The following is a 13347-nucleotide window of genomic DNA, read 5'->3' as shown; positions in this document are numbered from 1 at the left end:
TGTATTGTTGGTATTGAGTTCTTAGTTCTTTACCTTTGCGGTCTTTTGCTTCTTCTTTTTTTTCATTTTTTTTTTCATGAATAATGTATTTTTTATACTTATTTATTACATTCATTAACTAATATGAGAAACTTTAAATTGCTTTTTCTTGTCAATTACTTAAAAGAAAATTTTAAAATATAGAATAACGTTAGAAATTATTTTTTATTTCACAATGATAAAAATATATTACCTTTTTACTAAGCTTGGTTCCAAAAAATAAAAAGAAGAGTTTCTTATGTCATTAAAGACAAACATCATGGCATGTTACAACCAACAAAAATGTAATTCACAAGCCTACTCCATGGGTTGTTCCCATCAGCACCCTTCCATTTGAATTCATTAAACGCCATCCACAAATAGACAAATAAAACTACCTACATAAGTACCATATCATTGAAAGCACATTAAACACCATCAACTAATATAGAGAGGTGAGTCTAGTGACGCAATTAGCTACCATATGAAAGCACAATGTACTAACAATAAATTTAAAATTAACTTTACTTAAGTCACGTCAAAATACTTTTTCAAGTAATACAATAAAGCAACTTCTAACCCTTTGGAGTGTGACAGCTCGTATACTTTTTCTTGTCCTAGTGGCATCCATTTGTTTTTGAAATGTATTTTTCTCGATAAATATATTTTCAATAACTTCTTGCCATTTGTTTTATGTTTATGTTTACACTTTACTCTGAGTGCATTTTTGAATGTTTTAATTGAAAAAGTTTGCATGGTTTCTGTCCAAATAGATAGATTTGATAGACGGATGATATTTTTTGCCAACATCAAATATATTGTGAAGGTTTTTTGTCGATTTTTAAACATTGAATGCCAAAACACAAATGCATGAATACTGAAGGGAGTTAAGTATATTTTCTCAAAAAAAAAAAAAAAAAAAAACTACTACAAGAAATTTTCTATAGTTTTTTATGGGTCAATATTTAATTTCACTATTTCTTTCTTTCAAATGAAAACTTAAAATTAAATATGGACTATTAAAAATACATAAAATCCAAATATATATATATATATATATATATATATATATATATATAACACTTAAAAATCCAAATTTTTTGTATGAAACCTATCAGTTGAGGTGTAATAAAGGCGCTTTACTCACATGGACGGCTCTTAAAACATGCATTACAAAGTGTGATTTTGAATATTATAAAAAAGCTGACTTTTCTTACTGAACATCAATTAAGTTTCATCTCCGATCCAACACTATAGAATCAATATAGATTATTAGATTCCTAGAAACTTTGTATTGGGCCTTTTGTTTGTAAAGCTGATGGGAATATCCATTTATGTGGACCATAAAACAATTAATCATAAGATAAAGTCGTTTCCAAAGCTGAAGGGAAAATTTATTTTTGTGGACCATAATATAATAAATCATAAGATAGACTCATAACACTTCGCGCTCTAATTTACTTTTGAAGTCTTCCATTACTACATGATTGCGGCCGGCAAAGAAAATAAGAGGCTGTTCAAAAAATTGACCTTAGAAATTGACAACACATTTTTTCAAAAAGCTTAGACTTTTTTTTTGCGGTAGAAAATTAACTTTAGCATAAATATCATTAATGATTATGGTCTCTTTTTCTGGATCATAATCATAAGATAAAATAAAAAGCAACGCCCTTATTTTTGGGAATTTTCTTTTTACTTGTCCAAAAAGTTATGAATCATACAAAATTATTAATGTTGGGGTGCAACTTTGTTCACGTGGGCATCTCCTAGAATATATTTTGCAGGGTGCGATTTCGAATGTTATAAAAGACTTTGACTTTTTTTCAATAAATGCTAATTAATTTTTAGATGAGATGGTCAAATGCTCGATCTAAAAAATGGCATTATAACATCAGCCACTAATTAATTAAATTGGCGGGTAAACTTAATTGTTCAGTGACTACATAATAAGTGTTACGTAAACTGTCACGTTAGTTTTTAAGGAAGTTGTAGTAAAGTTTAAGGAACTTGTAGTAAAAGTATAATACTCTCTGCGACACTCATATTTTTATGTAGACATTTAGATATTAAGTTCAATATCAATTAAAGATCATATGGTTGTGATTTGTGTTAGAATCTAGAAAATTTTCAGTTGAACATTTCTCTGTTTGATATGGAAAACTCACAGCTTAGGAAGGAGAACCCATGTCCACCAATTCCAGCGCCAGTGGAAGTGAAAGAAACAGAGGTGATAACAGAGGAAATAGTGATTACTATAATGAGAAGAGCACTGAGCTTTTATTCCTCCATTCAAGCCAATGATGGCCACTGGCCTGCTGAATCAGCTGGCCCCTTGTTTTTCCTTCAACCCTTTGTATGTTTTTTTTCTCACCATTCTATATCTATATATATATATATGCATCTTTATTCTTTGTTTTATTTTTCTTTCACTAAGATATAAAAATGCTTGCATAAACTATTACATTTCTTAATTCTCACATGCATTTTTAATAAAGTATGTAATTTTACAAGCAACCTAGTGACTTATTTGTTAAATCTAACTTAATTTCGTATTATTATGATATGCAGGTAATGGCATTATACATCACTGGAGGTCTCAATGCTATATTTTCACCAGCACACCAGAGGGAAATTATTCGATACTTGTATAATCATCAGGTTTTATTCTTTTTTTTTTTTTTTCTTTTTTTTTGAACATAAGTTTGTGTCTTTAAAGTCCTAGAAAACTAAAAAATTGGCTAATTTTTAAATTTGTGTATTTGTTGGATAGAACGAAGATGGAGGTTGGGGCTTCCATATAGAGGGCCACAGCACAATGTTTGGATCAGCTTTGAGTTACATTGCCTTGAGAATACTTGGAGAGGGACCTGAAGATGGTGAAGATGGGGCTATGGCTAGAGGCAGGAAATGGATCCTTGACCATGGAGGTTTAGTGGCTATTCCTTCATGGGGAAAGTTTTGGGTCACGGTATGACCATTTAGAACCATTACCTTATGTTGGTTATATATATCTAGCAGACACTTGAAATTTATAAGCATAGATTCACATTCCATAAATGAAAATTAAAATCAGTATTTCATTTTGGTTTCCAAGATTTCTTGATAATATACATATGCAAGCAAACAATTATTAATGCAGCATATCTCTAATGTCCGGATAAAAGTCATTTAAAATGAACAGTTTAGATTGAGCCACCTAAGCATCTAAAACTAATAAAAATATTAAAAACAAAGGTGTGTATGAACCACCCCTTGTGGTGGTCAGCTAGCCTCTTAAGGAGTGGTTGACCACCGTTTTACCCTTTTGTGACCAGAATTGCGAATGAGACTCTTGGATCTCAATTCTCACATTCAACAGCTATCGGCCAGCTAGCCAACCAACACCTTATTTTCTTCAGCTTTAGGCACCAATTCAATTCCCAACTTAACAGATAAACCTAGACTTACAACTATTTAGTTTTGACACTGAATTAGCCAACACAAAACCTAACAAGAATGATGGAAGCATATTTACTTTCAACTGTATATAATCTTTAGCTTATTGTGAACTTGTGATGTAAAGTAGTGAGGTGCATGAATCTCATTGATTTATATATATCTGTCAAGTGAGAACTCAAATGTCTCATCTCATGTGAAGGTACTGGGAGTGTATGAGTGGTCAGGCTGCAATCCACTGCCCCCAGAGTTCTGGATTCTCCCTAAAATCTTTCCCATGCATCCAGGTTTTTTCCACTCACGTACATCTTTTTGTTGAAAAGCACATAATAAGATATATATATATATATATTAAAGAGTTAGCCTTGGTGCATGTATCTGATAGGTGTTAATTACATGAAATGCAGGCAAAATGTTATGCTATTGTCGCTCGGTTTACATGCCAATGTCTTATTTATATGGGAAGAGGTTTGTTGGTCCAATCACTGAATTGATTCAAACACTAAGACAAGAGTTATATAATGAGCCTTACCATCAAATTAATTGGAATAAAGCCCGGAATACAATTGCCAAGGTTAGTTGAATCTTAATCCTTCTGCATTTCTTTTTGTAATCATGAAGATTCCTGGTGAAGTTAATGCATACATAAAACTCACCCATGTTGCTAATTTAGGAGGATCTCTACTATCCGCATCCCCTTATACAAGATACGCTATGGGGATTTCTTCACCATGTAGTAGAGCCCATCCTGAGCTATTGGCCATTTTCAATGATGAGAGAGAAGGCACTCAAAGCTGCAATTGGTCATGTACATTATGAGGATGAGAACAGCAGATACCTTTGCATTGGAAGCGTTGAAAAGGTCAATAACTAGTGTGCTTGGGCTGCAGATACAATCAAAGTATATGATATTTTCATCAATGAACTGAATTGTCAAGGTTATTTTTATTGCAGGTATTATGCTTGATTGCCTGTTGGGCTGAAGATCCAAATGGGGAGGCATACAAGCTTCATCTAGGCAGGATTCCAGACAACTATTGGGTTGCTGAAGATGGCTTAAAAATTCAGGTTCTATATATTATCACCCCTTGCCTTTCATCTAGACTAAAGAAGAGAATAAATCAGGAAATAAAATATTCTAACATGGTCTTATGTGGAACAAGAACAAACCAATTAATTATCACATCCAGAAACATGTGTTCATGTTAATGTAGTCACATATATACTTGAAGCATTTACCCAAAAGTCAAGCCTGCAAAATCTTGGTCCATTTAAAATCAAATATTTTATTTTGAAATGTAATAATAAATGATGCCTGGTTTATCTGATGCAGAGTTTCGGGTGTCAGATGTGGGATGCGGGTTTTGCTATTCAAGCAATTCTCTCTTGTAATCTAAACGACGAGTATTGGCCAACCCTTCATAAAGCACATGAATTTGTAAAGGCTTCACAGGTCAGAAATATATATATACTCCTCACATTTTTTATTTTTTTTTTATTTTTATATCAAAGATAATGCTTTAACATAATCATGTTATTTTCTAGGTTCTAGAAAACCCTTCTGGGGACTTCAAAGCTATGGATCGTCACATAAGTAAAGGAGCATGGACATTTTCCATGCAGGACCATGGCTGGCAAGTCTCTGACTGCACTGCTGAAGGGCTGAAGGTAATGCCTCAACTCTATCAAAATAAATTACCAAAAATTTGTTTCAAAGCAGAATCTGACATTTGGCAAAACCTTCTCTTTTGCAGGTAACAATCTTGTTCTCACAAATGTCTCCTGACCTTGTTGGGGAGAAAATGGAGACACAACGGTTTTATGATGCTGTGAATGTCATTCTTTCTCTACAAGTAAGAATTCAACCTTTCAATTTCTATTTTTGACCCAGTTGACAATTAAGGCTAACTTTTGGAAAACATTTTCTATTTTTTTTTTTTTTTTTTTTAGTTTGGTACGACCGAAAATCATAGTAAAACCGAAAGCGTTTTTATTTCACAAAGAAAATCTACTTCAATCCCTGTAATATGGTTTACAATTTTTAAAGCTGTGAACCATTTTATGAGTTTGAGCTTCTTTTTTCCGCATGCTCTCTCTCAAGTAGTTCAATTTTTTCCACCACCAAAGTTCGCTAGTCGTTGTTGATTTTCTGTACAAGGCAAACACTAGCTGAAATCATTTTTCTGAAAATTAATTTCATCGAAAACATTTTACATCAAAACAAACGAAACCTAAGAAAAAGCTGTTTTCTAGCTAAGTTGTCTACTTCACTTCTAAAACTTCATTATGTTTAAGCTTTCCCAGATGCTTCACATGAATAATTGACTTTCTTTCAATTGCCACTACAGGGTAGCAATGGTGGTTTCCTAGCATGGGAGCCTCAAAGAGCATATGCTTGGTTGGAGGTAACTTCTCAAAGCTTAACAAAAATCTTCATCTTTTACCCTGAACTCTTTAACATAATTTTTGTATCTATATTCTCAGAAGTTCAACCCCACAGAATTATTCGAAGATGCCCTTATTGAGAGAGAGTAAGACATCTTCAGCACAACAACATATATATACAAAGGTATTGCTCATATTTGCTTCCTAACAATAAGGCTGTGTCATGTAACCTTATAGGTACGTAGAGTGCACTTCATCTGCAGTTCAAGGTTTGGCACTCTTCAGGAAATTCTATCCTAGGCACAGGAGGACAGAGATAGACAGCAGCATTTACCAGGGAATTCAATACATTGAAGATGTTCAAGAACCTGATGGATCGTGGTAATATGTTTTTCTTTTTGGTCTGTTGATGTTGTTAAATCGTACGGAGACAAAGTTCGAACTCAGAACCTTTGCCCTGATACCATTTTTTACAGGTACGGTCATTGGGGGATTTGCTACACCTATGGTACATGGTTTGCTGTTGGGGCACTGGCAGCCTGTGGAAGAAACTACAAAAATTGTCCTGCATTGCGCAAAGCTTGTGAATTTTTGCTATCAAAGCAGCTATCTAATGGTGGATGGGGAGAAAGTTACCTATCAAGCCAAAACAAGGTATATATGCAACAGTTTCTTTCAATTTGAACGTGGATTCAGATTTCTAGCAATTTGTTTTTGGTGAACTTTTTAAGGGTTCTCTCACATTAGCTATCCGAATTGCTAACAATCCGAACTTCAAAATTGCTAGAATCTCAAAGTTTGTTTCTTTGTGAAAAAGGTGTGGACGAATATAGAAGGCAATCGTGCAAATTTGGTCCAAACCGCATGGGCCTTGTTGTCTCTCATTGATGCTGGGCAGGTTGGTGCATCATTTTCTCTTCAAATATTTGACCATTTGCTTTGCATTATAAGTTTATAACATAGCATTGCTGCATAAAAAGACCAAAGAATGGAATGTGTTATTGAAAGAAGAAATATGAAAAGAAAAATTAAGATTTACACAAATGAAGTCAAGAAAATCTAAAGCTTAAGTATTCAATTGTGTCAAATTTTTGGGATTACAAACATATATACCCATAATATGTTGATTTTGAATGTTTTTACAACTTTAGGCCGAGATAGACCCAACACCAATTCATCGTGGAGTAAGAGTATTGATCAATTCACAAATGGAAGATGGTGACTTCCCTCAACAGGTAATTCATGTTTATTTAGATAAATTGATGAAGTTTTCCTTTAGTCCTGTCAATTAAATCGATGTATGTTTTTAAAGCACGTGATTCTCATATGCTTTAAGAACAGATGTAATAATGCTACTCTTTACACCGACTTACATGACATATTTTAAGTAATTTTCTTTTTCTTTAAATGGCTGACATAGTAAGCCACTTAAAACATGTAACATCAACTAGTATAAAATGAGTATGGTAAATAGGAGTGAAGAGTGACTTTTCTTCCCATTCAATTTGAATGAAAACTTTATCCATTTAAGTATGTCTTTGAGTTGGTCTTTTTTTTATTTTTTATTTTTCATCAAAATAAATTTTTATTGTTATTGGCAACAGGAAATCACTGGAGTATTTATGAGGAACTGTACACTAAACTACTCATCATATAGAAACATTTTCCCGATATGGGCTCTTGGAGAATATCGGAGGCGAGTTCTGTTTGCATGATAACCTGAATGCTTAAGCAAATGATTGCATATTGAACTTCAGGAGCCCAGGTTAGCTTGAAAGAGAATGGTTATATTCCACTACATATACAACCTTCATGCAAAGTAACAAATGTCGAGAATGCTTAATTACCAAATAAATGCAGAAAATTCTCTACTACTTGAAAGATGTAAATTATGTCATAATTAGTTTGATGTGAGACAAACCGAAACTCAATCATGTAATGCAATTAATATAATATATGTGGGTGTTAAATGTGTAATATCATGTAATATAAACCTTATTAGAATCAATATTTGAATTTATGCAGATAAGTGGTGATTTAGCATGATAATGTATGTGTTGTCTTTTGAGATAATCGATGATTTGAGACTTTTAATAATTTAAAGGAAAAAGTAAACATACTTCCCCCAAATTGCTACCCTATTGTTTAAAGAGCATCTCCAGCAGGGTTTTTAAACTAACTTTTAAGTTAAATTTAACAATTTTGGTGCTTCCGCAGACCTTCTAGAATAGCAATTTTCCTAAAATTTGGTTCAATAAACTTTCATATTTGAAAGTTCACTGTAACATCTTCTAAACATTTTTTATTCTTTCTTTCTCTTATCTCTTCTCTCCTCTCTCTCTCCCTCTCCCCCTCCCTCTCGCCTCAATCTATAATAAAAAATAGATTAAAAAATAATATTTAAATAAAGTAGATTGTAAAATAGATAGTCTACTAGAATTCATTGTGAAAAAGTAGTAGCTAAACTAAAAAAGTTGATTTTGAGTGGCTAAAATAGCCATCAATTGCAGGAGATGCTTGATTAATGGTTGTTTTTGCTTGGTTAGTTGGGTTGTTTCGTGTAGGAGTGTACAAGCGGTGTGGTTATTAACTGCTAATAACTGCCTACAAGCAACCTCTAACCGAATAACCGCATAACTAGAAATAACTGCAAACGGATAATCGCCTAAGCCAGTTTCGGTTACTGGTTATAAGCATTTAGAAATCCGGTTGTTTGTTGTTTCTTCCACTTTGTGTTGGGATCTTGTTGGGTAAACCGTTACAACCCGTGTTGTTGTACAGAGATTTTCGTGTGTTCCTTTATTTGTTGTGTTCAAAAGGAGGATTCATGATTTTATGTGAAAAAATTTATGATTTCATGAGATTGATTTTTACAAATACATGGTCAAACAATATTACACACTCAGTCTTTTGTATGAATTGTATTGAATAGTTTTACAGTCATCAAGGTAGAACCTTTAATGAATTTGTATTAAAGGTAGAACCTCGGCGCCTAAATGAGTTTTGTTTTTGGGACTTGTAGAATATATAGGCAATGTCCAACACATAAACTATTTAATTTAAATAAGGGTAAATTGACGGAGTCAAATTCGAACTCATAACCTCTAGCTTTGATACCATTTTAAATCATTATTTATACCATAAACTTAAAATTATAGAAATATGTAAATTTAATCAATAATTTAACATGACAAACAAATTTTCTGGACATGAACTCTGTGTGGCAATAAAATTAATAGTGTATGCTTCCAGGCTACGAGAACATGTTTGTAACTTGGAATGGAGGATATGTTTGTAGTTGTAGGGGGCTATATTTTCCACGCTTAGATGCGCCGGGAACAAAAGGCAACATTTAGGCAAAAACCGACATTTTTTTTTGTACTATTGTCGGCTTTTTCTATTTATGCTGGTAAAAATGCCATTTTGTATACCAATGGCATTATTAGCAGTTTCATCAAATTTTATTCACTAAAATTGTTTGTTTTTAGGTTGACTAATTAGGTGTCCAAAAGTGTAATTTCTTCTCGGTTGAAGCTTCGTTTGCAAGACAGGCGTTTGAACGGTTGCATTACATAGTGAAACCGAAGAGCTCCATTCATTGGGTTGTCCGAACATGATTAGTTACTTGAGAGCTTCATTGGCTTCACGTTTGCAAGTTCGTCTGAACTGGCGAAGGGACGTCTGAATGAAAGTATGTTGTTGCCACTTCGAAGTTCAGCTTAAATTTCTATAAAACCCTAATTCCGTTCGAATGAGACAATTAGCCGTCCCAACGCGACCATAGATTTTCCATAATAAAGTTTTCTACTTCAGTAAACCTAATTCTCTGTTACTTATATATAGGACTCTATAGAGCATGGTTTTTTAAAGCAACTAAGATGACAAATTTTATATTGCGCTAAGAGATGATTATTAGTATTCAGAGCTTCAAAGCTATTTGGGGTAATTACTTTTTCCCCCATCAACTATAACGCATTATCAATTTCCCCCATGAACTGCCAACCTTACTAACTGACCCTATCAGACTATAATTTTCTTCCCCAAACCCCAATTCTGTTAGTCAAACTCGTTAAATTGGATGAAATATTCTCCTTTAGACGTTAAATCTCATTAAAAGATAAAAATGCCCCCAAATAAAAATTCAAACAAAAAATATAAATATATAAACTTTATAAATTATTATTTTTTTAAAAAAATAACTTTATACCCCTAAAATTTTTTAAAATTTCAAATTTATTCTTATTTATAAATAAAAAATTATTATTATAATGATTATATTAAAAAAAAGAAAGAAAAAAAAAAGTGACCTAGAGTCACATGGTGGGCTTAGCAGGGTCCTGATAGTGATTCCATGGTGACAGTGACCCTCAAATGGGTCATTTGAAGCCCACTTTTGAGTCAGAAAGTGACCCCAGTCTGATGACCCTCAAGGTGGGACCACCCCAGTCAAAGAAGCCCCTCACAGTGAGTCTGAATGACCCATTGTGAGTCTGAGATGATCTTTTTTTAAAAAAAATAATAAAAAAATTATTTTTTAATTAAAAATGAGGGTATTTTAGGAATTTCACACATCTTTATTGAGATTTCACTGAAAATCCTAATGGAATGAGGTATTTGGAGCGAAATACCAAAGTGAGAGATTTTAAAATTTTGGGGGTGAATTCAGGGGTAAGTGAATTTTTAAGTCTTTTTTTATCTGTTTTTTAGTATTTTTATATTGACTTTTTTTAAAAAAAATATATATTTATATTTTTTGTTTTAATTTTTATTTAGTTTTTTAATTTTGATTTTTGATTTGTTTAATTTTAAGGGTATTATATGTAATTTTCTTTTATATAGTTAGGGTATTTAGGTCATTTCAAAGTTTGACTGACGGAAAGGGGTTTTGGGAAGAAAATAGTAGTATGATAGGGTTGGGCAGTAAGGTTGGCAATTGATGGTGAAAAATTGACAATGCGTTGTAGTTGATGACGGGAAAAATGTAATTACCCCAAGCTATTTTCTCTTAGAGTGTTGTTGTGTTTGAGAAGTTGTTTTGTTCATCAACGATAAGAAGTTTATCGGACTATCCAATAAAAGCGAATTACTTCAAGACCACCCCAGACCGGCCTTGGGGGTGGCCTACCACCCACCCCATAAAATTTTCTCTCTTTATTTATTTATTTTAGGTTTAGTTTTTTTTTTTAATTTTTAGGACATGTGGCGTATTATGGGAGTGACACGTGGAAACTCCGTTAATTGGGACTGATGGAAACTAACGGAGGTATTGATTTTATCTTTTCCCATAGGTAAGGTACCAGATTTGTTTTGTTTTAAAACCTAAAGGGAAAAATAAAAACATTAAAACCGAGGTACCAAAAAAGTTATTAACCATATTTTTAATTTAACATTTATTTTTGTTAAACACCTATTCATCCCCCCTCTACGTAAATTTTGGATTCTAGTTTATATTTTCAAAAAATAGTTAAAAATCACATTTTTTATTTTAACTACTAACTTTTTTAAAGTACTCCCAGCCAGTGGCGGAGCTAGAACTTTTGTTCATAGGGGGCAAAATATAACTAACGAAATAATATATATATCAATTTTAATTATATATTTCAATAGTAAGTGATTGAGTTCAATCTAACTGGGGGGTAGTATGAGAAATTTCAAAATTTATTTACGGGATGGGATGTCTTGCAGTTAGAGCCCACTGTACATTAATGAATTACCTCTTTTCATCTAAATCAATAAATTAAATCTATTGACCGCTTCAAGACTATCAAAGTATCATCTTATGAGTTAGAGTTTCTAAATGCACAATGATCATCCATTTTTAATGCAATATGCATGGTGAAAGGAAATTTTTTTTAAAAAGAGTTGTTTCCCGATAACATCTAAAAAATCAATTTTGCTTAATTTACTTTGATGGAGATAGAGATTGTCCAAAAAATTCAATTATATAATGCAAAAGCTATTCCTGCAAATATGTTTTAAACACTTAAAAGTTAAACCGTGTATATCTAACAATTAACTAGGGAGTAACTTTCATTAATTATGATGCCAATTTTATCCATCTTCGAAAAAAAAAAAAAAAAAAAACTGTAGGTGATTCAATTTAATTATTATTATTTTTAAATGTCAAATTTTGAATTATGATGTAAGCCATGGTGATGTTGTTGTATTTGTTTTTAAGCTTGCGGTACATTTTTAGTAAGTTTGGCTTCATTTCCAAAATAAAGACTAGTGACAAATAAGTCATGAAACTGTGTATTGTAATTAATTGTGAATCTTTGATGTCTTGTGAATTGTGAACAATATCTCATCACTTAAAATATCTTGATGACTTTAAACATCCCAAACACACTTTTTTTTTTTTTTTTTGGGGGCCATTCCTTCTTTTCTGAGCTTGAAGTCGAAGAATGAAGTAAGTTTCTCTTTATTTGTTCTAGATCGATTTTTTCTTCTTTTTTTTTTCTGAGCTTGTTCTTGAAAGACTTGAAGGCTGGTCTTTCTTCTTTATTCAATTGTTCATCTAAGTTTTAATTTACTAAGGGCTCTAAGGAGTGAAGATTGAAACAGTAACAACAAATTTGATGGTTTAAGGTCAATAGCTGCAAGAGGATCCTAGAAGGAGTTCTACTAAGAGCATTCCCAATGGAAGAGCCAAATGCTACTTTTATCTAGAATGGCTCTTCAAATGTTCAAAAAACCTCCTACATTGGATAAGCCAAAAATAAATGTAAAATAGATATTTGATTAGAAGAGCTAAAAAAAAAGTTAAATGTAGCAGCACTTTTTAAGGGAGCCATTTATCTTTTATTGTTTTTCTCACCTGTTTTATCTTTTTCCAAAATCGTTTCCTACTTTTTCTCTGCATGTTCTCTTTTTCCCAAAAACTTTTCTTACTTTTAATAATATTTTAATAGAATATATAGAAATATAACTAATCGGATGTAGAGACATTTAAAAATGGCTTAGCTAAACTAGATAAAAGTGAGTTTTGAAGAGCCATTTTACATAAAAATATGGCTCCTCCATTGGGAATGCTCTAAGGGTGCCCCTGAATTAGTGGTCGAGAGTTTTTAGGGTGGGCAAGTTTAGGGCAAACAAAAAAATTTCATTGGAAAAAATGTTTTTGGGGGTTGGGGGGGGGCATGTGCCCCCTCTGACCCCTGCCGGCTCCGCCACTGCTTCCCGCAATCTCACAATTTTAACTATGCACTTTCATTATTCTATTTCTTTTACAAAGATTTGTTTATTATTTTTCGAACATTTATATTTTAGAATGTTTGTATTTTCTAATGGTCATATTTTTTGAATTTTTGTCTTTTCCTAATGTCCATATTATAAATTTTTTTTTTTTTTTAACGATCATATTTTTTTTTAAAATGAAACATGCTTTCACTGCAAATATCAACATTTCCACTCCAATTATCACTCACCTCAACCAAGGTTCATTTTCCATTCAATACAATTTTTTTTTTTTGGGTGAGAAAACAAGGATCAGCTTGAGTCGGTTGAAGA

General features: G+C 32.4%; 1 protein-coding gene across 1 annotated transcript; it reads left to right on the top strand.

Annotated features, from left to right (window-relative positions):
• The first annotated feature begins 2260 nt into the window (after positions 1–2260).
• Positions 2261–7809, top strand: LOC132184327 (lupeol synthase). The gene is made up of 17 exons (XM_059597917.1): positions 2261–2371; positions 2587–2676; positions 2789–2986; positions 3656–3740; positions 3861–4027; positions 4127–4315; positions 4408–4521; positions 4787–4906; positions 4999–5121; positions 5208–5306; positions 5802–5858; positions 5938–5984; positions 6076–6219; positions 6315–6492; positions 6656–6736; positions 6990–7073; positions 7443–7809. The coding sequence occupies exons 1-17, from the start codon at positions 2276–2278 to the stop codon at positions 7551–7553; spliced, it is 1983 nt and encodes a 660-aa protein (XP_059453900.1). The 5' UTR covers positions 2261–2275; the 3' UTR covers positions 7554–7809.
• Positions 7810–13347: the final 5538 nt, after the last annotated feature.

The sequence above is a fragment of the Corylus avellana genome, chromosome ca6, assembly GCF_901000735.1.
Source record: "Corylus avellana chromosome ca6, CavTom2PMs-1.0".
NCBI lineage: Eukaryota > Viridiplantae > Streptophyta > Magnoliopsida > Fagales > Betulaceae > Corylus > Corylus avellana.
This window is presented reverse-complemented; position numbering and strand designations above follow the sequence as displayed.